The 23,812-nt window shown below is 40.6% G+C and overlaps 1 protein-coding gene across 1 annotated transcript in view; it reads right to left on the bottom strand.

The window, feature by feature from the left end:
- cblb (Cbl proto-oncogene B, E3 ubiquitin protein ligase) overlaps positions 1 to 23,812 on the bottom strand; it is a 60,228-nt gene that overhangs the window by 22,780 nt on the left and 13,636 nt on the right. The window contains exons 4-7 of the mRNA XM_054625543.1: positions 15,767 to 15,913; positions 11,904 to 12,060; positions 10,616 to 10,737; positions 3,977 to 4,114 (exon numbers count right to left, since the gene is read on the bottom strand). Coding sequence (XP_054481518.1) covers positions 3,977 to 4,114; positions 10,616 to 10,737; positions 11,904 to 12,060; positions 15,767 to 15,913 — 564 coding nt within the window. The remainder of the gene's footprint in view (positions 1 to 3,976; positions 4,115 to 10,615; positions 10,738 to 11,903; positions 12,061 to 15,766; positions 15,914 to 23,812) is intronic.

Here is a 23,812-nt window from a genome sequence, read left to right as displayed (position 1 = left end):
GCTAAAATAAGTGACAAATACATCTATTCTCAAGGTGCGTCTGGGGTCACTGTGAAGGAACATTTTACCACTCCTTTTAAGTGTAATTACTCTGATGACGTTGGACAGGTAAAAACTAAACAAGCTTTTCTTTTGTCTCCACGCTGTCCCATTAATCTCATGGGTAGAGATTTGATGTGTGCACTGGGCATTAATCTCATCTCAACCCCAGATGGACTCAGAGTAACAAGAACGCTTCCTGCTGAGCCTTCTATGGTTAAATACAGCTTACAGATTCCTCTGTATGTTTACCAATGGAGGATTCCATTTCCGGTAGCTCAGGAAATGGCTTCCTTGGCTCACAGCCTAGCTAGTCCACTAGCAGATTTCATGTCCCCTGAACATCTACACTGCACTACACATGTTTCACATGGACCTGACAAAGACTATGAGGAACATTTCTTCAGAGACTTGAACGACAAACTTGACACATGTGACTTTTATGTATCAGACTCATGTTGTGCTATTTCTGTCTCCCTCTCCACTGACCAGTTGTCCCTGTTCAAGATTGACGGCTCTTATCCTCATGTCTCTCTCTCAAAAAGCGATGACGAGAAATGGCGAAATCTGGGACCCTTTGTGAGAAGGTGCAGATCATTAACCGACTGGACTTCCACTCTGGATCCCAAGGTCATGTATTCTTCTTCTGCTGGTGTGTACAGACAGCCGTTCCACTGTTGTCTCTACACCTTAAGAAAACAGGTTGCTACAGCTCTGCCATCACCTGCCAGCACACCTCTGCACAACATCCAACCGGGTGACTATGTGGTAGTGAAAGATTTCAGGAGGAAACACTGGAAAGCAAAACGTTGGCAGGGTCCCTTCCAGGTGCTCCTGGTTACCTACACAGCTGTCAAGGTAGCTGAAAGAGCCACGTGGATCCACGCCAGCCACTGCAAGCTGGTTCCTCTGCCAAGAGAACCCCCACAGACACCGACTACAACAGAAGGATAAAGCATCTAGTAAAAAGACGAACGTCCTCGTTGGAACAAGCTCAAACGTGACGTACAAGCGCAGTTCTTGTGTCACCACCGCGGGATCAACTCACTCCATCATGGAACGACCACAACCATGGTATCCATTCCGTCGCCTAGGCTGTGGCCTTAGGGGTTCCGTATGTGTCCTAACGGTTGTTACTGTAATCATTGTAATCCCTATCCTTCTTCTATGTAGACCATATCCTCAGCTGCCCACAACCTTGGTTAACGTTAACTTCACATTAGACAACGCAACCAACCAGATTCCACCCGGCTATTCAAGTGATACTGATGATAGTGACTCGGATGAAGAAGCCTGTGTATGAATAATATGTATATACTATGTTTGATCAATATAATGATCAAAAGGGGGGAATGTAATGGAAAATTATATTAGTGTAAATTGGAAGTATATAGTGTAAAGGTTTTGAATGAAATGTACTATGATGTGTACTCTAAAGGTCGAGAACCTCGTCTCTCCTTATGTCCCTTCACCTCTTTGTCATTCATGCCCCCACCTTTTGGCCCTCTCACACCTTGGTCCTTCCTCCCCACCTGAGACTCATACCCACCTTTTGGTCATTTTCCTCTCCTTTGTTTCTTCTTTGATATTCATGCGCCCCTTTTGTTCTTCATACCCCCCTCCATCACACATTCATTGTCAGGAGATGCTAACTCAGAACTGAGCCTGGCCACCCCGGCTCCCATATATAGAGGGGTGAGCAGCCTTACTCGGGAGTTCAGTACTTTGCAGGCTCCCGGTGACTCTGTACGGTGTACTGTAACTTCTGGCTCTTTCATGCAAAGAAATAAAATACCGCAAGGACATTTCATTTGTCATTGGATCATTATTTCAACGCTCATTGGGACTCATCTCGGGACATAGATAGTACTAGTACAAATTGGGTATTAGTATAGTAAATTGTATTGGAAAACTTCCACCACAGGCTCCACGCAAGATCTCACCCCGTGGGGCCAAAATGATCACAAGAACGGTGAACAAAAATCCCAGAACCACACAGGGGGACCTAGTGAATGACCTGCAGAGAGCTGGGACCAAAGTAACAAAGGCTACCATCAGTAACACACTACGCCGCCAGGGACTCAAATCCTGCAGTGCCAGACGTGTCCCCCTGCTTAAGCCAGTACATGTCCAGGCCCGTCTGAAGTTTGCTAGAGAGCATTTGGATGATCCAGAAGAGGATTGGGAGAATGTCATATGGTCAGATGAAACCAAAATAGAACTTTTTGGTAAAAACTCAACTCGTCGTGTTTGGAGGAGAAAGAATGCCGAGTTGCATCCAAAGAACACCATACCTACTGTGAAGCATGGGGGTGGAAACATCATGCTTTGGGGCTGTTTTTCTGCAAGGGGACCAGGACGACTGATCCGTGTAAAGGAAAGAATGAATGGGGCCATGTATCGTGAGATTTTGAGTGAAAACCTCCTTCCATCAGCAAGGGCATTGAAGATGAAACGTGGCTGGGTCTTTCAGCATGACAATGATCCCAAACACACCGCCCGGGCAACGAAGGAGTGGCTTCGTAAGAAGCATTTCAAGGTCCTGGAGTGGCCTAGCCAGTCTCCAGATCTCAACCCCATAGAAAATCTGTGGAGGGAGTTGAAAGTCCGTGTTGCCCAGCGACAGCCCCAAAACATCACTGCTCTAGAGGAGATCTGCATGGAGGAATGGGCCAAAATACCAGCAACAGTGTGTGAAAAGCTTGTGAAGACTTACAGAAAACGTTTGACCTCTGTCATTGCCAACAAAGGGTATATAACAAAGTATTGAGATGAACTTTTGTTATTGACCAAATACTTATTTTCCACCATAATTTGCAAATATATTCTTTAAAAATCAGACAATGTGATTTTCAGGAATTTCTTTTCTCATTTTGTCTCTCATAGTTTAGGTATACCTATGATGAAAATTACAGGCCTCTCTCATCTTTTTAAGTGGGAGAACTTGCACAATTGGTGGCTGACTAAATACTTTTTTGCCCCACTGTATCTAATACATCTAAGAACTTCTACACATGCAAATGTGTAAATAAATCATAAATGTGCAACCCTGTGTTGCATAATGACAATAAATACTCCTTGAATCTTGAATATAAAAAAACATAAATACTCACAATGAGGAGTATTAGAAGCAAAACAAGCAATAGTAATAGTTTTACTTTGAATCCTTACAGAGACATTAATTCATCTTCTCTTCTGACTAACACGTAATACCAGCACTATCTGTGTCTTATATGGACAAAAAGAAAAACAACTGCGTTAGTAATATCTCTCTCTGCATGGAATAAAAAAAGAATCAGCGATTTTTACAGAACTAAGCAGAAACCCTTTTTCAATTACAGTCAATGTTGAACATTTATTCAGGATTAACAAGCATGGCTATAAACACAATGATTGACATTAGAAAGAGCGACTGATATGAACTTAATTTCCCCTAGAGTTTCTGCCGTCTCCCTGCTTGATCAAAAACAGAGGTGCTTCAAACAGGATCCCCCCTCCTCTCCTCCTCCCCCCGCTTTCCGGCTACAGTGGACTTGTAAGAAGACACAGCCTCTGCAGAAGCTGACGGCTGAGGAAGCGAAATGCTACACAGTAGATGGAGGGAAGCATGTCTGATTTGTCTGGGGGCCTGTCAGACTATCAGGTATGACATGAACAGATGGCCTAGCAGAACCACTTGAGGCTCAGAGACAACCTATAAAATATACTCGTTTCACCTAGGTAGTGGCCTTCAGAAAAGAGCTTCTAAGAGGCACCACACTCTGGTCTAGCGAGAGACATTTGGAGAGCATGCAAAACAGATGTGACTGATTGAGACCCAGTTGACCTTTTTTAGTTGGATACAGCGCATAAACAGTGGAGAGTTTACCACAACTGCTCAATATACAAACAAAGAGTGAGCTAGAGACGGTGAGAGTGTGTGAGTGTGTGTACGTACAAGCCCTCCCTGTAGCCATCAATGAGGGCCTGGAACAGCGGTTTGTTGTGGGGGATGGTCTGCAGTATGTTGCTGTCATTGGTCACATAGCCGATGGCCCACTGGCCCAGCCGCGTACAACTCAGTCTGAAGATGTAACTAAGAGAGAGAGAGAAGACAGAAGTGCATGGTTCACACAAACAAGCTGCAAAACCAAACACCTGGAACAAATACTAATGTTTAAAGCAATATAACTCAATCTGAATGTCAAGTTTCCTGTGGTATTGTATCAAGAACCCTCAAATAGCTGTGAGTGGACTGTTGTAAATCATTTTTGATAAAGTTGTGTTTCTGAAATAATATTAAGACTGATCGCACAATTATATGTAGTTTTACAGTGCTTTGAGTGATCGGAAGACTAGAAAAGTGCCATACAAGTAAAAGTTCATTACCATCCATTCACCATATGATCATAATTTAGATAAATTAAGAGATTAAGATAACATTTTAATCTGGTCTTGTGTTTCCTGTGGTCACACTTTTATTTTTATTGATTTTATTCATGGAATTCATCTATATTGTTTGTTGTATGCATGTTAATGTAAAGCACATTGAGTTTATCTGTTATAAATGGTGCTCTATAAATATCTAGCCTTACTTTGCAAAGGGCACTCTTTTCAAAGATCTGAGAGAGAACGCAAATATACATCAGGTCTAAGGGGATTTAATATATTTAGTACAACAAGTACAACACAACAGTATGGTTGAGCTGCACTCTCTAATCGCTCTAATCGTTTCATTGCACAATTTGTAAACGGTTTTAAGGCTTTAAACTTACTCCAATGTAAAACCAATCTACGTCATTATTAGAAGTTTAGAGCAACTGATGTAGTATAGAGTGTGCAACAGCCCCTTTAGAATGGGTGGGTCAAACAAACACAGGACTTTTACCAAGGAGAATATTGATCGTGTCCCTTGTAAAACTAAAAGTCAACGCTGACTTACTATATGACTTGTTAGTCACATGAGTCAGCGTATACCACAAACTTTCCTAATACTTACTAAGCAGTTCTGCTTCCTAAACCTAACTTTCTATGAAGACGGAGGTATATTTTGAAAAGATACTATGGATGCAATAGGCCTAAATTGACACGCCGTCCCCGACACGTTCAAAACTTACGCTAGAGAAGAATCTAGAGTGTCAAAGTTTGAAGATTACTACTAACCAAGCCTCTGTATTTGATCTGAGAATACTTGGCCCCAACACACACTGCAGTCTTACTGTACCTGTGTGTGTGTGTGTGTGTGTGTGTGTGTGTGTGTGTGTGTGTGTGTGTGTGTGTGTGTGTGTGTGTGTGTGTGTGTGTGTGTGGGATGTTGATAGTTTAAAAATGTGGATCAGGTCTTGTTTAGGGCAAATGAAGATCTTGATCAATTCTTAGGACTTGAGGTGCTATCATTATGGGGTGCAAACATAAAGAAAAAAAACAACTCATTTTTCAAATACTCTTTGAATGGTAACTGTCTATCAAATTTGTCTTATTTCAGGAAGGATATTTTCCTATTTGGCCCTTTCCGTTATAATTTCATTAACAGTCATGATGGGTCTCTATCTGTAACTAACACTTATAGCCTTTTCAAATTGTCAAGACAAGGGTAGAGCAGATGAGATAATTACAGCTAACCCCCTTCAACCAATGAGATGTGAGCACATAACCCCACTCTTCCATCAGAAGATCGGCAGCTCGATCCCCAGCTCCTCTAGTCCATGTAGATGTGTCCTTGGGCATGACGCTTAACCAAAAGTTGCTCCCGAAAGGCGTGAATGCATGGTAGCCCCTGCCATCAGTGTATGAATGGGTGAATGATGACATGTAGTGTCAAAGCACTTTGAGGGGTTGTAGGACTAGAACAGTGCTTTACAAGTACAGTCCATTTACCATTTATTGTAACTGGGATATGATCAATATATCCTGAGTAGATATTTCATCAATCAGTAAGATGTGTGTTGTGGGCATCAATGAATCTTCATACAAAGACTTTTTATAATATCTTACAAAAAGTAATTTTTCACACATTCTCCTACGAATGTCCAGCATCATGAGTGTTCAGTGCGCCTGCGGAAGCCGCTGCATTAGAGAACTGTTAAGGAAACAAACTACTAGCTTAGGTTAAGGAAAAGATTGTGGTTTGGGTTGAAATAAGTATGATTCTTACACAAAATCACTATGTTTATTACGTAACCTTCGTAAACGTAACCAAGGCAGGAAAAATTTGTCAACGTTGACTTTTGAGTTCTTTGTTTTTTTTAAGGTTTACACTAGCCGTAGTGAAGCCGGCGTAAAGGTGCACGCACCTGCAAATAGTTCACTTACAGAAGCACTATTAATATGCCTGAGGAAGATGGTCAATTCGTTTTTTAGATGCCTTAGAAAGTGGAGGTCTTAAAAATCAACATTTGAGGAAATAATTTGCAGCCAGATCAAATTGTTTCCAGGATATTAAACCTTTGTTTAATTATAATGCATTTAATACTTGACTTATTGCTTTACAGGGCTTGTACAAAAGGCAATAAAGTATTCCATTAATATGATATATGAGTTTACACTTAATAATAGTACAATTCCAATGAAGACTGTAACCAGCGTTTTGCTGATAACAGTCTTCATTGGAATTGTACAGATGAAGTTTAAGTTTGTAAATGGTATTTGCATCTTTCACTATGTGATCAGCTCCCTACTACTGCATTCTAACCCCTTCCACGCTCACTTACACACCGACATTTGTAAGTGACTGGCTAATCACAGAGCATGCACTGCTCAGCTCAAGGCTATATGAGCTGCTCGCAATGAATTAGCACTGTATTTTCTCAAGCTACTTTCTCCCTCTCACCAGGAACTTGCCACAGTGGGCAAAAGAACACCACACTAAACACAGTTTTTTTTTTGTTACCATTCATTTCAGAGATCAGTGTGTAGGCTACTGCTACTGCTTTTTTCATATTCTACAATGCCTATAAAAAGTATTCACCCCCTTGGATGTTTCACCATTTTGTTGCTTTTATACATGAAATCATGGTCAATATAATTTGGCTTTTTTGACAAGAATTTGCAAAAACAGATTTTTTCAAAATAATGTCAATTAATTAAAAATATTCAAGGTAAAGTAAATGATTGCATAAATATTCACCTCCTTCAGGTCAGTATTTAGAAGATGCACCTTTGGCTGCAATTACAGCACTGAGTATGTGTGGATATGTCTCAATCAGGCTGGCACATCTGGACACTGCAATTTTTCTCCATTCTTCCTTGCAAAACAGCTCAAGCTCTGTCAGGTTGCTCGGGGATCGGGCGTGAACAGCTCTTTTCAAGTCCAGCCACAAATTCTCGATTGGATTGAGATCTGGGCTTTGACTTGGCCACTCCAGAACATTCACCTTGTTGTCTTTGAACCATTTCTGTGTAGCTTTTGCTGTATGCTTGGGGTCGTTGTCTTGCTGGAAAATAAATCTTCTCCCAAGTCGTAGCTCTCTTGCATACTGAGTCAGATTATCCTCCAGGATTTGGCGATATTTTTCTGCATTCATAATAATAATAATAATAATAACAACTTTATTTATATAGCACCTTTTAAAAACAAGGTTTACAAAGTGCTTCGACAGACAAGCCAGCAAAACAGTGCAATAGAAGAAACATTAAGAACAATCATTAGGATAAATGTTCCCCTCTACCTTTACAAGCCTTCCAGGGCCTAGTGCTGAGAAGCATCCCCAGAGCTTGATGCTGCCACCACACTTCACGGTGGAGATGGTATGTTTGTGGTGATGTGCAGTGTTTGGTGTTCGCCAAACATAGCATCTAGTCTGATGGCCAAAAAGCTACATTTTTGTCTCATCAGACCAAAGAACCTTCTTCCAATTGACCTTGGAGTCTCCCACATGCCTTTGGGCTAATTCCAGGCGAGAGTTCATATGAGCTTTTTTCAACAGTGGCTTTCTCTTTGCCACTCTCCCATACAGCTTCGACTGGTGAAGAACCCGGGCAACAGTTGTTGTATGTACAGTCTCTCCCATCTGAGCCACTGAAGCTTTTAACTCCTTCAGAGTGGTCGTAGGTGTCTTGGTGGCCTCCCTCACCAGTCTTCTTCTTGCCCGGTCACTTAGTTTATGAGGACGGTCAGCTCTAGGCAGATTTAAACAAGTGCCATACTCCTTCCATTTCTTAATGATGGATTTAACTGAACTCTGTGGGATGTCCAGTGAGTTGGAAATCTTTTTGTAGCCATCTCCTGACTTATACTTTTCAATGATCTTTTCTCTGAGTTGCTTGGAGTGTTCTTTGTCTTCATGTTGCAATTGTAGCAGGAATACTGATGAACCAGAGACTGGACCTCCCAGACACAGGTGTTTTTATACTACAATCACTTGACACACATCAACTGCACTCAGGTGATCTCCATTTCACTAATTGTGACACTGCTGGCATCAACTAGCTGGACCTCTGTTGAATTAGGTCAGTCACTTTAAAGGGGGTGAATATTAATGCAAACACTTATTTTACACTATATATTTTAATTAATTTACATTAGTTTGTAAAAATCTGTTTTCACTTTGACATGAAAGAAGCTTTTTTTGCAAATTCTTGTCAAAAAAGCCAAATTATATTAACCATGATTTCATGTATAAAAGCAACAAAAGGGGAAAACATCCAAGGGGGGTGAATACTTTTTATAGGCATTGTACACTTGTTTCCACTTATTGGACAGCCGGATTTCCGTCACAGAAACTGATTCTTGCTGTGTCATATCATACATTTTGAATCATAAGCTTTGAAACTAAGACATGTTTTATGAATGTACACAACAGAAATAAGTAGCTTTGGGAAGGTTGTTCACTGACAACGGACCGAGGCTAAGAGGTGTGACAACAAAGCACGACCTGTTTCTGACACATAAAATCCCAAATGCAAATTTGGGAAATTCATAAACATTCTCTATTTATATATATCTGTTGCCTTTGAGCCTGACTTCCAAGGCTATTTGCTAGGGCTACCAACGTCGTAAATATTTATTAGCACATGTGCAGGCTGAGGAGATTGATAGTTATATTCATGAAAATTGGATCCTGAAGCGGCACATTGCCTCTCAGTCCTGGCTGTGTCTCTGCATACAGATAACAACGGAGAGGATGCGGCTGACAGGTGGGAGCGGTTCAGATAAGTCAAGGGTAAACAAAACCTAACTTATTGGAATATCAAAGAGGCAGCAAAAGGTTATTATAGCGCAACCCCCAGATTAATTTAAATTAATTTCTCATCAGTTTCTTATTAAAAAGAACACAGGTAAACATGAACACACTAATATCTGCATAAGACAGATCAGTTTTACAAGTATATCCTCTGCTGGGCCGTTTTGATGTTTGTGTCAATGTTGGACATCCACTAGGTCCCATTTGTGGATCCCTGAAACCTGAAGGTCTCCATAGCTGACACAGAGTTGTACAGTATAGAGATAGGGAGGCGGTCTAGGAGTCCCTCTCTGAAGTCCACCGTCATTGCGGAGACGGTCATAAATGCCTCTAGGTGGTGAATCACTGTTATTGACTGATTTTCAGGGGATAGCAATATGCTTTGTTGTGTCATGTTTGGGCTAGTTAGTTAGCTAGCTTGCTTGTCTATTCCACCATGCTACAGTTCCAGAACACAGAAAGCGACACACAAACGTTCACATTACTATAACTATTACCTGTACCATTACACTTATTGGCTTTGCTTCTTCCCTGGAGTGTTTGTGCTTTCTCGCCTCGCAGGTTTCCATGAATCGTTGTGGTACCTGGACCGTGCTCGTGCCTTCTACCGTGACCCGGCTGACACCCACTGCTACTTCCATTATTATTATTAGTCACATTACTATTACTATTCCCTATATCATTATTTAATTTCTACTATAGTCATTGCTGCTGTTATTATAAGTAGTCTTAATTTTTTTCCTTTGTTACTCTGCTTACTACTCTTATTATATGAATCATTTAAGTTATATACATTGAATGTGTTGTAACTCTTTTATGTTGTTCATTCTGTACACATGACATCTATTGCATTTCTGACCATCTTTGGAGAAGGATCCCTCATCTGTCGCTCTCCCATAGGTTTCTTCCTTTTTTCTCCCTGTTAAGGGAGTTTTCCCTGTGCCGATGTGAGGGTCCGGGGACAGAGGATGTCGTATGTGTACAGATTGTAAAGCCCAGTGAGGCAAATTTGTAATTTGTGATTTTGGGCTATATAAAATAAATTGAATTGAAAAAAAAAAAATTCATGATGACCCATTACCCTCTAAATTAGCTTATGCTCATCACTAGCGCAAATGCAAATCGCCAACGCTAATGTCTAGCATGCTGACTTTTTCTCTCTTTTTATCATGCTGACTATTATGGTTGGGTAATTGCTGTATATATAATTATATATATATATATATATATATATATATATATATATATATATATATAATATATATATATATATATACATACATACAATGACTAAGAATATATATTTTCTAACTTTAATTTTGTTTGTTGCTCCTGAATATGTAATGTTATAGAGAAATACTATGAAAACTATTTTTTTTTATTAAGTATTTAAAATAGACACACAGTTGCCATACCTGCCAGGCTTGTCGATGTACTTATGAAGTCGGGCCTTGACTTCGTCATAGGTCAGGAAGGCCATGTAGCCGGGGTGTGTCACTGCCAGGAAATTCCAGTTCCTCAGAATTGATCCCCATGGCTGAAAAAGACCACCCAATGTAGTTTAAACTATACAGATTAATGCAAATTAAACATTCGTTTTTTTCAGCATAAAGTGTTGTTAAGTCACTCCTTTTGACACAAATCTTTAGTAAATGGTAATGGGATAATTTGTTGACTTTGCTGAATCTGAATCCTGAATAAGAGATAATGCAGGTGTCTGATATCCAACCAGCTCAACAACTACGAGTTTGTGAAGCAATATGTGCACTGCACCTTAAACCAGTTGTATATAAAGCCTTATGTATGCGGCTGGCCATCCAAGCTTTTTATTATATGTTAGGTAACAGCTTTTTTGGCAGAGATGGAGCAGTCTTTCTTCAGCAGTGCCATTACATCTCAGCAAGAAAGCCTGACAAACCCCATTGTGACTGAAAATATGGTATCTGTTTAGCTCTCAATCGCGCAAATTTAAAAAACCTTTATGCTTCCTTGCATCATCCCCACCATATGGTTGGATAGAGAAGTTTCAGACTGGGACTCTCAGCAAAGGGGCCTGATACTGTTTCTAGATTAGTCAGTCCAATCTCCCATTTCCTGAATCAATCTGCAGTTTCAGGAATCTATTCAGAATCCATATGAATTAGAAATGGTTCATTTCAGTTTAAGGTAATACATAGACTATTTTGCAGTAAAGTAAAACTAGATAAGAGCTGCTCCTGCTGTCAATAGACGAAGCCACTCTTTACCACTGTGGTACTGTCCAACTCCGGTACCATTTTTGTCTGCCATCTTTGAAAGGAGATACGCACACATCCAGGAAAAGCAGTGTTTGGAGTAGCTCCGAGAGTCTGATATTGGCACATATGCAAGTGCTGATCCAATGGAAATCTGCCAAGCCATCAATTCTCACTAAATGGGTGGAAAGTATCATGGCACATCGCGCAAGAGCACGTCTGGAGGAAACCTTTTTCCTACTTTGAGCACAAACTTGAATCAAAATATAAAGCACAAAATCCCTGACCCTTCTTTCTCACCCCTTCCTCAGTGTTCCTTGAATTTTCTATGACTTCTTTGTGTTAATTACACAATCACACCCTCTGTCATGTATTCTATTTGTCCTCTGGATTCTCAGGAAAGATTACTGCACTATGAAATAGCTTTCCCTATTTTCATGACACACTCAACCATTTTATTTTGACCAACCTGGAAGAGGCGTGTGAAAATGTCGAACTCAAATACAGAAATGTAGTCGTTGCAGGTAAGGTCGATGGTGGATTTGAGGGCCATGGCCTCCAAGCCCGAGCTGATGGGATGCACTTCGTGAAGGCACTGTCGGAAGACTTTCCATGGCACTATTGTCCTGCAAGGGAGCAACAATTTGAGTCATAAAAGCAAAGAGACAGCAGCTACTCGTACAGCTCTTATGGCTGAGACTAGATAAAACAATGGAAATAACAGAAATACATTTCTCCAGGGTTTTATATTAAAAAGAAAAAGGCACCTCCTGAGAGATTATTTTTTAATGTAGCACTACCAAAAAGTGTTCTTGAAACAAACAACCTGTTTTGTGGTCAGAGGTGTGTACCATCTTTTAGAAAGATATTGCTTTATTGATCCCCATGGGGGAAATTCGGGTGTTGCAGCAGCTCAAGGACAGAGAAGAGATTAAGGTAATAAATAAAACATATTATGTGGTCTCCGCTGTTGTTATACAGTCTGATGGCAGTGGGCACAAATGAGCGTCTGAAGCGCTCCGTCCTGCTCTTTGGTAGAATGAGCCGATGACTGAATGAGCTGCCCAGCTGCCACAGTTCCTCATGGAGAGGGTGAGAGGGATTGTCCAGGATGGCTCTGAGTTTGACCTTCATCCTCCTCTCACCCACTGACTCCAGACTGTCCAGCTCCAGACCCACCACAGAGCTGGCTTTCCTCACCAGCTTGTTGAGTTTGTTGGCATCTCCAGTCCTAATGCCACCAACCCAGAAACACCACAGCAAAGAAGAGGGCGCTGGCTACCACAGACTGGTAGAATGCCTTGAGCAATTTATTGCACACACTGAACGACCTCAGCCTCCTCAGGAAGAACAGCGTGCTCGTCAGTGTTGTGTGTCCAGTCCAGTTTATTGTTGATCTGCACCCCAAGGTACTTGTAGGACTCAACCCTCTCCACTTCCCCTCCCTGAATGAAAGCAAGGACAGGGGGGCTTCTGTTCCTCTGGTAGTCCACCACAAGCTCCTTGGTCTTGCTGATGTTGAGCTTCAGGTAGTTGTTGCTGCACCATGTGATGAAGCTCTCAATCAGTCCTCTGTACTCCTCCTCGTTGTCCCTGGTGATACATCCAACAATGGAGGAGTCATCGGAAAACTTCTGGAGGTGGCAGGAACCAGAGTTGAAGGGCAGTCCAAGGTGTAGAGAGTGAAGAGGAACGGTGCCAGTACAGTTCCTTGGGGTGCACCGGTGTTGCTGATCACAGATTCAGAGACACAGCCATCCACTCTGACGTACTGTGGCCGGCCTGTGAGGTAGTCTGTGATCCAGGAAGTGGAGTCGGGGTGCAGGTTCATCTCCAGCAGCTTCTCTCTCAGTAGGGAGGGCTGGATGGTGTTGAAAGCACTGGAGAAGTCAAAACACATGACTCTCACAGTGCTTCCCTGCTTCTCCAGGTGAGAGAGGGCCTTGTGTGTCAGGTAGATGATGGAGTCCTCCACCCCGATGTGTGGCAGGTAGGCGAACTGTAGTGGGTCCAGGAAAGCTGTAAGCTGGGTCCTCAGATGCCGCAGAACCAGTCTCTCAAAGGTCTTCATGACGTGTAATGTCAGGGCCATAGGTCTGTTATCATTAAGACTGTATCATCAATCATTAAGACTGTATCTGCTGAGGAGACTGAGGTCCTTTGGAGTGCAGGGAGCACTCCTGAGGACCTTTTTCGACTCTGTGGTGGCATCAGCCATTTTTTATGCAGTGGTCTGCTGGAGCAGCAGCATCTCGACAGCTGACAAGAAGTCAAACTTGTCAGGAAGGCCAGCAGTGTGCTGGGGTGTCCACTGGATACGGTGGAAGTGGAGGGAGACTTTAGGATGATGGCTAAGCTATCATCCCTGATGGACAACACCTCCCACCCCATGCAGGACACTCTGGCAGCTCTGTACAGCTCCTTCAGCCACCGGCTGCTTCACCCCCAGTGTGTGAAGGAGAGGTATCGCAAGTCCTTCACACACTGGGGAATGCAGGGGAGTTTTTCCTGTGCCGATGTGAGGGAAGGACAGAGGATGTCGCATGTGTACAGATTGTAAAGCCCTCTGAGGCAAATTTGTAATTTGTGATTCTGGGCTATACAAAATAAACTGAAACTGAGTCAGGTTGCACAACCAACTCTGCTCCGAGCAGACCACATGACACATGTGCAATACAATACACTGTGCAATTATAGCTATAATAGTTGTTCTGTCTGTACATATAATATTTCAGATATTGTGGATTTTTTACTGTTTTTATTGCTTATTTATAATACTTGTTTTTTATTTAATTTAATTTTATCTTGTTTTCTTACTATGTCTCTTGTTTGCACTATACTCTATGCTGCTGTAATCCTGTAAATTTCCCCGCTGCGGGACTAATAAAGGATTATTTTATTTTAAGACCGCTGGGACGACTCTCCGGTATATTCCCATGCAGCCATGTTTCCGTGAAGCAGAACAAACTACACTCCCTGTTAGCCCGCTGGTTGCTCACCAATGCTGACAGTTCATCCACTTTGTTAGCAAGGGACCTCACATTCCCCATAATGACCGTGGGAAGAAAAGGTTTCACTCTCCTGACCCTCTCGATCCTCTCCTGGACCTTCACTCCAACTCTTTTTCCGCGACGAGGTTGTCTCAATATCGCCTCAGGTAGGCGGGCGGAGGGAACGCCGGCTCCGCACCGGTAGTGCAGAAGCTCGTCGCGGGTGTAGGTCAACATGATATAATGTTACAATTGTACGAAGAGAAAGGGGGAAAAAAACGCTACAACTAAGATGCTGAAGCAGGAACATACATTACCGGGAAAAAAAAGAAGAAGACAACAATGAAGAAAAATAGAAGAAAAAATGTACAAGGAGAAAAGTTGGGAGAGAGCTGCTGCAACAGGCTGCAGACCTCTCTGTCGCCCGGATGCTATTTTTTACCCACCATCTGCTAAAGCTGAACCCCCCACAGTATGTTATTAATGTTCCAATTTTATGATTTTATCTCTCGAGGCTCCCCACATCAAGGTGGAGAACACAGAGGGAGACAAAAACACTCAAAAAAAGACATAAATTGTTGAATGTAAACAATTTCTTACTTGAATTTACAGAACAATTACTGTCTCATGATACATACCATTACCCTGATATAAAAGGAATAGTACTTGATCAAATATTAAGCCATAAGGCCCACCCCTAAGATGAAGCTGATCAAAATAGCATCTTATCTTATCTTATAGCAACTTATTTGACCAAATAAAGTGTAATATCTGGTCACTGACAACTGGCACACAGGAAATGATGAATCAATCTGCCTGCCAGTCCCTCAAACTGCATACAAATTGCATTGTCACTTTGGGAAAGCAAAATAGGAAGCTGTCAAATAAAGCGGTAAACTCCAAATACTGTTTTTTCACCCACAGACAGTGTAGATTGAAACTGATAATTGGGAAAGGTTGTATAGGCGCATGTTCGCACACGAGAGAAGTCCTTGTCTCAGCTGTGCATATTAGTGAGAAAGACTGCTGAAACACTGCGGCTGCACTCAGCTGTGTGTGTGTTTGTGTAAGCAGAGCTCAGTGTGACAGTCTGCCACACTGTCTTGGAGGTGCTCCAACGTCAGGGTATCTCTCCCTCATGTCATGAGATTGGAAAACGGCATGTAGATGTTTGAACCATCAAGAAAGTTATAGTATCCTGGAGATGAAAAAACGGCAACAACCACAAACACTGACATCACAAAGTTTCTGACCTCCTCACAGAATCAAATATTGATCTACCAAAAAAGCGAGCATCAACTCAAAGCTGCAAAAGAAGAAGCCAAGATGAGGTGTAGCTTACTTTTCTCCAAAAAATGTCCTCCAGAAGTCAGCGGCATCAGCTTTGGTGATCCTAAAAGTGTCCCCCTGGAAGTGTCCTCCAGGAAAGATGGCTTTGATTTCAGCCAGCATGTGGCTGAAGATCAGAGACAACTTGGTCAGGTTCCTCCTGCAAAAAAGAAGTCAAACAGGTATTACAGTCAACAGGTCGACAGATAGCTTTTGGAAATGATTTGACCTTCTGAATTCTGGTCGTATTTGAAAATTCTGTTGACTTGTTTACTGGTGCTGGTAGAAACTGATCTTTCTGAAACTCACTTAGCCTATTTCAAAAAGACTTAAAAGTATAGAGATCAACTATAAAAGCAAATCTAAAAAAAACTGTGTAAATACTACAACTAACCTCAAAAGTTTAGAAAATGAATTTAAAAAAAGAGAAGGCACATCAAATATCACATCGGACACATGATAAAATAAAAATGAAAATGAAAACCCGTCTTTGTTAAATCACTCGGAATGTGTTGTAAATGACACATGATGTGACAAAGGTCACACTTATCATATTCAGAGTTAATTATGTAATAAATTCAAAACTAAAGTCAAGTTTTGTCATTTTCCAGCCTGCAACGTAACTTCTAAAACTTTCAAATCCAGTGTCATAGTCATACTGCTGCTCGAATCAACCTGGTGCTGCTTGTTTCAAACCATCTTTGACTGACTAGCACAAGCCAAAATCTTTAATAAGGTAGATATCATGTTAAAGAAGGTCACAATATAGGCTTTTAAATGAAGAAGGATGCCAGTCAGAGACATGTCTGACAAATAATATTTATAAAATAGAAATAAAATAGCTTAGTCAAACCATGCAATACAATAAAGCAAATAGCCAGTATTAATGAAATATACCTCAACTGAAACCAAATCCAACACAACTCAATTCAGTTTTCAATAGGTGTATTATACCAAGAAGTTCAAGAGTCTCTTAGTTCACTCCACTCAGTAAATAGTCTCTGTGAATAAGAAATAGCAACGTCTGTATTCACAGTTTACAGTAACAGAAATTCTTTACAATATATACTGTATCATATAGTCAGTCAAGTGAGCAGCATAGGCCTTAACCCGGCCAAACTTTCAGGAGGGTTGGACATCTACTTCAGCACCACCACCACCACCAGCCACCCTTATGTCTTATACCAACACGGGTCATTTGGGATAAGCCTTTGGCCATTAGCCTTGTAGTGACAGAGGCGGAGTCTCATTTCAAAAATTGTGTGTTATAGACACATCCAGGCCATTCTCTGTTAAGCATTCATACAGTATACCAAACATTCAGGAGAGCAAAGCTCGCCCCGAGGACGGAGGTGGGTTCTGCTGGCTAAATTTGAGTTGCTACACCCGCTATGGTCCGTCTCTAAAGCTTGCGCCCGCCCTTCTCCAGGCAAAGTAGTCCCCCAGCAGCGAGAAGTTAACCAGAGGGACTAAGGGGTGTAATTATTTTCTCATCTGTGGTCTGATTGACAATAAAATCCATCAAATTAAGCGCCCCATGCCGTTATGCTATTTCCCGAGCTGCTGTAGCTGTCATGAGGCTTTCGTCTTAGGGACGTGGATCAGAATCAGAATCAGCTTTATTGGCCATGTATCCGTACGCATACATGAAATTTGACTCCGGTTTCTTGCGCTCACTTATACACAGAAACAGACAAATAAACAAAAAAATCAAGGAGGTCCAAGAAGAAAAAAATATGTTGTACACAGAAATAAAAAAAATACAAAAGTATATACAGCAGGTAAAATAAGTATTGAACACGTCACCATTTTTCTCAGTTAATATATTTCTAAAGGTGCTATTGACATGAAATTTTCACCAGGGGTCGGTAACAACCCAAGTAATCCATACATACAAAGAAAACCAAACAAACAAGTTCTGTGTAATAAAATGGAATGGCACAGGGAAAAAGTATTGAACACATGAAGAAAGGGAGGTGCAAAAAGGCATGGAAAGCCAAGACACCAGCTGGAATCTATCAGTAATTAGAAAGCAATCCTGCCCCTTGTCAGTGCAAATTAATATCAGCTGGTTCAGTCCCAACTGATGGCCTATAAAAAGGTGTCTCATTACCAAGGTGTCACACAAGAAACATCTCATGATGGGTAAAAGCAAAGAGCTCTCTCAAGACCTTCGCAACCTTATTGTTGCAAAACATACTGATGGCATTGGTTACAGAAGGATTTCTAAACTTCTGAATGTTCCAGTGAGCACTGTTGGGGCCATAATCCGGAAGTGGAAAGAACATCATTTCACCATAAACCGGCCACGACCAGGTGCTCCTCAACATTTCTGACAGAGGAGTGAAAATAATTATCAGAAGAGTTGTCCAAGAGCCAAGGACCACTTGTGGAGAGCTTCAGAAAGACCTGGAATTAGCAGGTACAATTGTTTCAAAGAAAACAATAAGTAATGCACTCAACCGCCGTGGCCTGTATGCACGATCACCACGCAAGACTCCATTGCTGAAGAAAAAGCATGTTGAAGCTCGTTTAAAGTTTGCTGCACGACATTTAGACAAGCCTGTGAAATACTGGGAGAATATAGTCTGGTCAGATGAGACCAAAATTGAATACACACCATGTTTGGAGGTCAAATGGCACTGCACATCACCCCAAAAACACCATAACAACAGTGACGTTTGGAGGTGGGAACATCATGGGGTGGGGCTGTTTTTTAGCATACGGCACTTGCAAACTTAATATAATTGAAGGAAGGATGAATGGAAAAATGTACCGAGACATTCTTGATAAAAATCTGCTGCCATCTACCAGAATGATGAAGATGAAACGAGGGTGGACATTTCAGCAAGACAATGATCCCAAACACACAGCCAAGGAAACTCTCAATTGGTTTCAGAGAAAGAAAATAAAGCTGCTAGAATGGCCCAGCCAATCACCTGACTTGAATCCAATAGAAAATCAATGGGAAGAACTAAAGATCAGAGTTCATAGAAGAGGCCCACGGAACCTTCAAGATTTGAAGACTGTTTGTGTGGAAGAATGGGCCAAAATCACACCTGAGCAATGCATGCGACTAGTTTCTCCATACAGGAGGCATCTTGAAGCTGTCATTACCAACAAAGGCTTTTGTACGAAGTATTAAATAAATTTCAGTAAACGTGTTCAATACTTTTTCCCTGTGTCATTCCATTTTATTACACATAACTTAATTTCTGAACTTATTTGTTTTGTTTTCTTTGTATGTATGGATTACTTGGGTTGTTACCGACACCTGGTGAAAAAGTCATGTCAATAGCACCTTTAGAAATATATTTACTGAGAAAAATGGTGACGTGTTCAATACTTTTTTTACCCGCTGTATATGAACATAAAAACACAAAAAACAACTACAATGAAGTGTAGATAAAAGTGCATATATAGGCTGCTTGAATAAATATGGAAACAATTTGAATTTAAAGTTACCGGGTTATTGCACATGGATTTGTACCATACAGAGGATGAATAATTAATTGTTCATGAGAGTGACCGCCATAGGAAAAAAGTTGTTCCGGTGTCTGGTAGTTTTGGCGTACAGTGCTCTGTAGCTCCTACCAGAGGGGAGGAGTTGGAACTGGTTGTGTCCGGGGTGTGATGGGTCTGCAGAGATGTTTCCTGCCCGTTTCTTGACTCTTGGTTGTGGTAGAAATGGCCATTTTTTTTGCATTTTTCAAAACTACTACTTATTAATTACCTTTTTTTTTTTTTTTTTACAACACGACATCATCACAAGTCATCTGCCTAATCACCAGCGATGATAAGATGGCTGACCAAGAGGAGATCAGAGCCCTGACATGTTGCCAGGACAACAACCTCCTGCCAGCAAAACAAAGGAGCTGATTGCGGACTACAGGAAACAACAGGGAGTAGAACATGCGGCATCACCATCAACAGAATCACAGTGGAGAGAGCAGTACTTTTACTTGAACTTAAATATAAAATGATACTAGGATGTAAAATCTAACACTGCAGCATAGACAGCAAAATAAACCACAGACTTTGTTGACCCATCGGGCCTTTTAAGTAGTTATTATACCCATAAGTGGATACATAATTTTAGTTACTAGTGCATATTGATGAAGAATAAACTTTTAAGCAGTACAGACTTACTAACAAATTGGTGCCTGGATGCAACTTCCGGCCCCCCTACTATATTGACCCCTTCCTTCCTGCAGGTCTAAATGCAAATGCCCCTTTCCTGCCTTTTGTTACCATTTGTAATTACATTATGTCTGGTCATGGTCTTCCCTTACCTTTTGTTCCCTCCTATTTACATACAGTTGAACCACTGCTTTGGCTTTCTCTATAAAATGCTTCCTTTCCCTTTGCTCTGGGTCAACTCACCGGCTCAGATGTGCTTTGTGTCTGTCAGTTCACCAGTGTGCCGGCATACTTCATCAAACTCACATCACCACAGCAACTTCTGAACTGGACTTGAATGATTTTCCTTAACAATATGGACAACAATGCCCTGCGACAGACTGGCGACCTGTCCAGGGTGAACCCTGCCTTCGCCCATTGACAGCTGAGATCGGCTCCAGCACCCCTGCGACCCTTAACTGGATAAGCAGGTTACGGAAAATGGATGGATGGATGGATATGGACAACAATACCACAGACTACCTAGTATTTGCCTTTAATGTGCACATTTAAACAAGCACCTTGTCCTTGATTATATATTATTATTACTATACGAGAATGAGAAGTTGAAGTAAAAACTCTAACACAATATTATATTGCATGATACTGCATTACTTTCACTGTGTCAAAATATAACAATTATACTATTACTACATATTATTATTGTGTATGTATTATCAAGGTATTGTTTTGTATTTCCATTACAGATATTAAAAACGTGTTAAACTGTATAATTATTGTATAGTGTGCATATTACATATACTGCGTAAATTTTATCTAACACTGTGTACTTCAAATATATTTACATGTACATTGGAATTATTATTCATACAATACAGACTCATTATGTCTGTGCTAGACCTATTAGATATAACGACAGTTGCATTACTGTATTTATTTATATTATCTTTGCTGCTGTATCGTGTGGATTTCCACCAGGTGTTCAATACTGTCTTATTATTATTATTATCTTATGTTATCTTAATATATAGTTCCTATTAGTGTGAAATCTCAAATGAGAATCTCTCTGTGCCACAAAGTCAGCAATCTTCACTTTGAAGTAAAGGTACCGTTTTTTTACATTCATGTGTAACAACTGCATAGTTCTATGAGGATTTCACAAACACTAAAAAAAAAACAGGAATAGCATGAAATGGGAATTCTTGAAATGTTTAAAACAAAGACTTCTGAACCAGGATCATCTGTAAAGGATATTCAGATGTGAACTAACATTAAATTGGCAGAGGTAAAAAAATGTAATCAAATACTACGCCATTTGATATTGTCCCTTTTATTTATAATCTATACAATGTACAAATATGAATTTGCATTTAAATTTGATTAATAAAACATAGTTGAGCACTGCTACACAAGGAGATTTTATGAAAGACTTGAATTGTCAGAACAGGGTAGTTAAATCTTTTCATAGAGGTCAGACTTGGATGAAGTATTGGTAAGTGTGTTGTGAGAGTACTGCTGATATGGCAAAGGTATGGATGGTGGAGTTTGAGCTTACAGCTCAGCAGCCACATATGAGTTAGCAATATTCCTAAATCCTGAAGGAAGTAGGAAGAGTTATTTTTAAGATTATTCTGTGTGAATTGTGGGTGGTTCTCGCCCCCCTCTCCTTTTGGACGGGGATTTGTCTCCAGCTCCATGTGAGATTAGACTGTATGCTCATAAACACCCCAGGGTAACACACAGGCACACACACTCTGTTGACTTTGCCCAAGGTAGGAGTGTGTGGGACTGAGACAGCACACCGGCTGTGGTGTGCTGATAACAAGCTTTGTGAATGTGTCTGTGTCTTATAATCGTCACGTTGGCCTGTATTGTGTTAACTCTGACACTAAACGGGGGCTGGAAATTTTGAAAGTTTGTTTTATTAAATTCACTCCAAAAGGGCAGAAAAGAGAAAATACAATTAGTTTTCTCGTTCTTGCCACTTTGAATTTAATTTAAATTTTGTATATATATATATCTGTACACATTCGACATATTCGGTCCCGGGCCCATTACATAGGTACAAGAAAAACTCTCCTAAATGTAATCCGTTTAACAAACACACAGACCCTGTACCTTCAACGTGACAAGCCCTTGGGGCAGCTCTACTACTGAAATCACAATGCATGTGAAATGCAGGTTTAGCAATCACATAGTCCCACTTTCTGTAATAAAGGCTGAATGAAACCATTCAGATTTTTAAGAAAGATCTCAAATCAATTATCATCACGTCAGCAGTGCAGGACTGTCAAATTGTATGTGCTAATGGAGCCTTGTTGAGTTTAATTTCCTGGTAATGCAGAGTAATGCGAAAGCCAATTGATGCAGCGCAACAATGTGAAATGACCCCTGAAGGCACGGTGGTTAAGTTCTAGTCCTTCTGGTTTGAGAACACTGATCCCTCGTGCTGAAGTTCTAAAACAAAGATTAATTCTCAGTGAAGTTTAAACTTCAGTGGTGTGTTTCTTGTGTCTCACATGAAATGTGCAAGAAATTGCTTCTCTTAGTTCTCCACTGTCTTGCAGAACAAATGCACAGCACAAGTAGAAATTAAAACAAACAAAAAGTATTCAAAAGTCATTTAAATAAGTCAAACTGTCTAAATACACTTAATAAACACAACTAGGATAAATCAAACACTTTTGGCTCCCAGGTTCAAGCATGCATCAACTGAAAGGCTTGCAGCACGTATGTTTGAGCCACAGAGGCTGGTGAAAGGCAAAATCTTAAAGTGGCAATCCCCAATATAAGTATTTTCATAGTTTAATAAAGTCCCCTGTGGTTGTAAACAGGACTGTAATAGACTGCTGCATTTCTGGGTTTGTCACTTGTATAAACCCTAACCCGCAGAATGGCATCAGCAGGGTTCCCTTTGGCAAGAGGGCTTAGTTGTTACAATAACTTCTAAATCTTTTAAGGAACATAAATGTAAAGACACAAATGAATGATTACCATGATAACAGGAGGAGGATTTATTATATTTGAATATTTGAGAAAAATGTATCAAATCTATTCTGGAAATATGCAGTGGAACCAACAGCAGTAAAAAAAAAAAAAAGCTTGATGACCATATAGCATATAGCAAATCTGCTTTTATTAGAGTTGTTCAGTATCAGAGATTTCCTTTGGATACAGCCTAATAGTCCAGCGATCAGATATCATGTTATCATGTTATCATATAAATCATCAGCTTATTTATGCTCACAGGAACAACATGTGTCACTCGCTACCCGTTCTGTACATCCGCTTAAACATTTTTGTGCACCGTATCTTTTCCCTGATAATGCCACACTGTAAACAACAAATCAGTGTAGAAATCACAAAGTAACCTCATACAACGTTTGGTACAAAAAGTACTTCCTCATTTTTTGTTCATTCTCCTTCGAGAAGCCCAGCAACACCTGTCAGTTCTGCTTGTTACATGTATACAGTCTTTTCTAAATAAATTTCCGTCATCACAGGAGACAACTTAGTTAAGTTTAGGCGACAAAACTACTTACTGGTTGGATTGAGATGGTTTGGGTTGAAATAACTACAGAAGTTTTTTGTACGGAAGTAAAGTGACAAATAAATCAAAGATGACTTGATCTCGTTTTTTTCTGGCGAGATAGTCTTAAAATATATAAGAAGGCCTTCCGTAATGCCAGAGCAGCCTATTACTCATCATTAATAGATGTACTGTAGCACTGTAGCAAGGCTGACAGAGAGTCACAGCTCTGTTGAGCCGTGTATTCCTATAAACCTCAGTAGTAGTGACTTCATGAACTTCTTTAATGATAATATTCTAACTATTAGAGACAAAATTAATAATCTCCTGCACTCAACCAGTACCAATCTATCCTCAAATACAGTAACCTTAGAAACAGCTGTAAAACCT

The sequence above is a fragment of the Anoplopoma fimbria genome, chromosome 24 (assembly GCF_027596085.1).
Source record: "Anoplopoma fimbria isolate UVic2021 breed Golden Eagle Sablefish chromosome 24, Afim_UVic_2022, whole genome shotgun sequence".
In the NCBI taxonomy this organism is placed as follows: Eukaryota; Metazoa; Chordata; class Actinopteri; order Perciformes; family Anoplopomatidae; genus Anoplopoma; species Anoplopoma fimbria.
The sequence above is the reverse complement of the archived record's forward strand: the minus strand, read 5'-3'. Positions and strand labels throughout refer to the sequence as shown.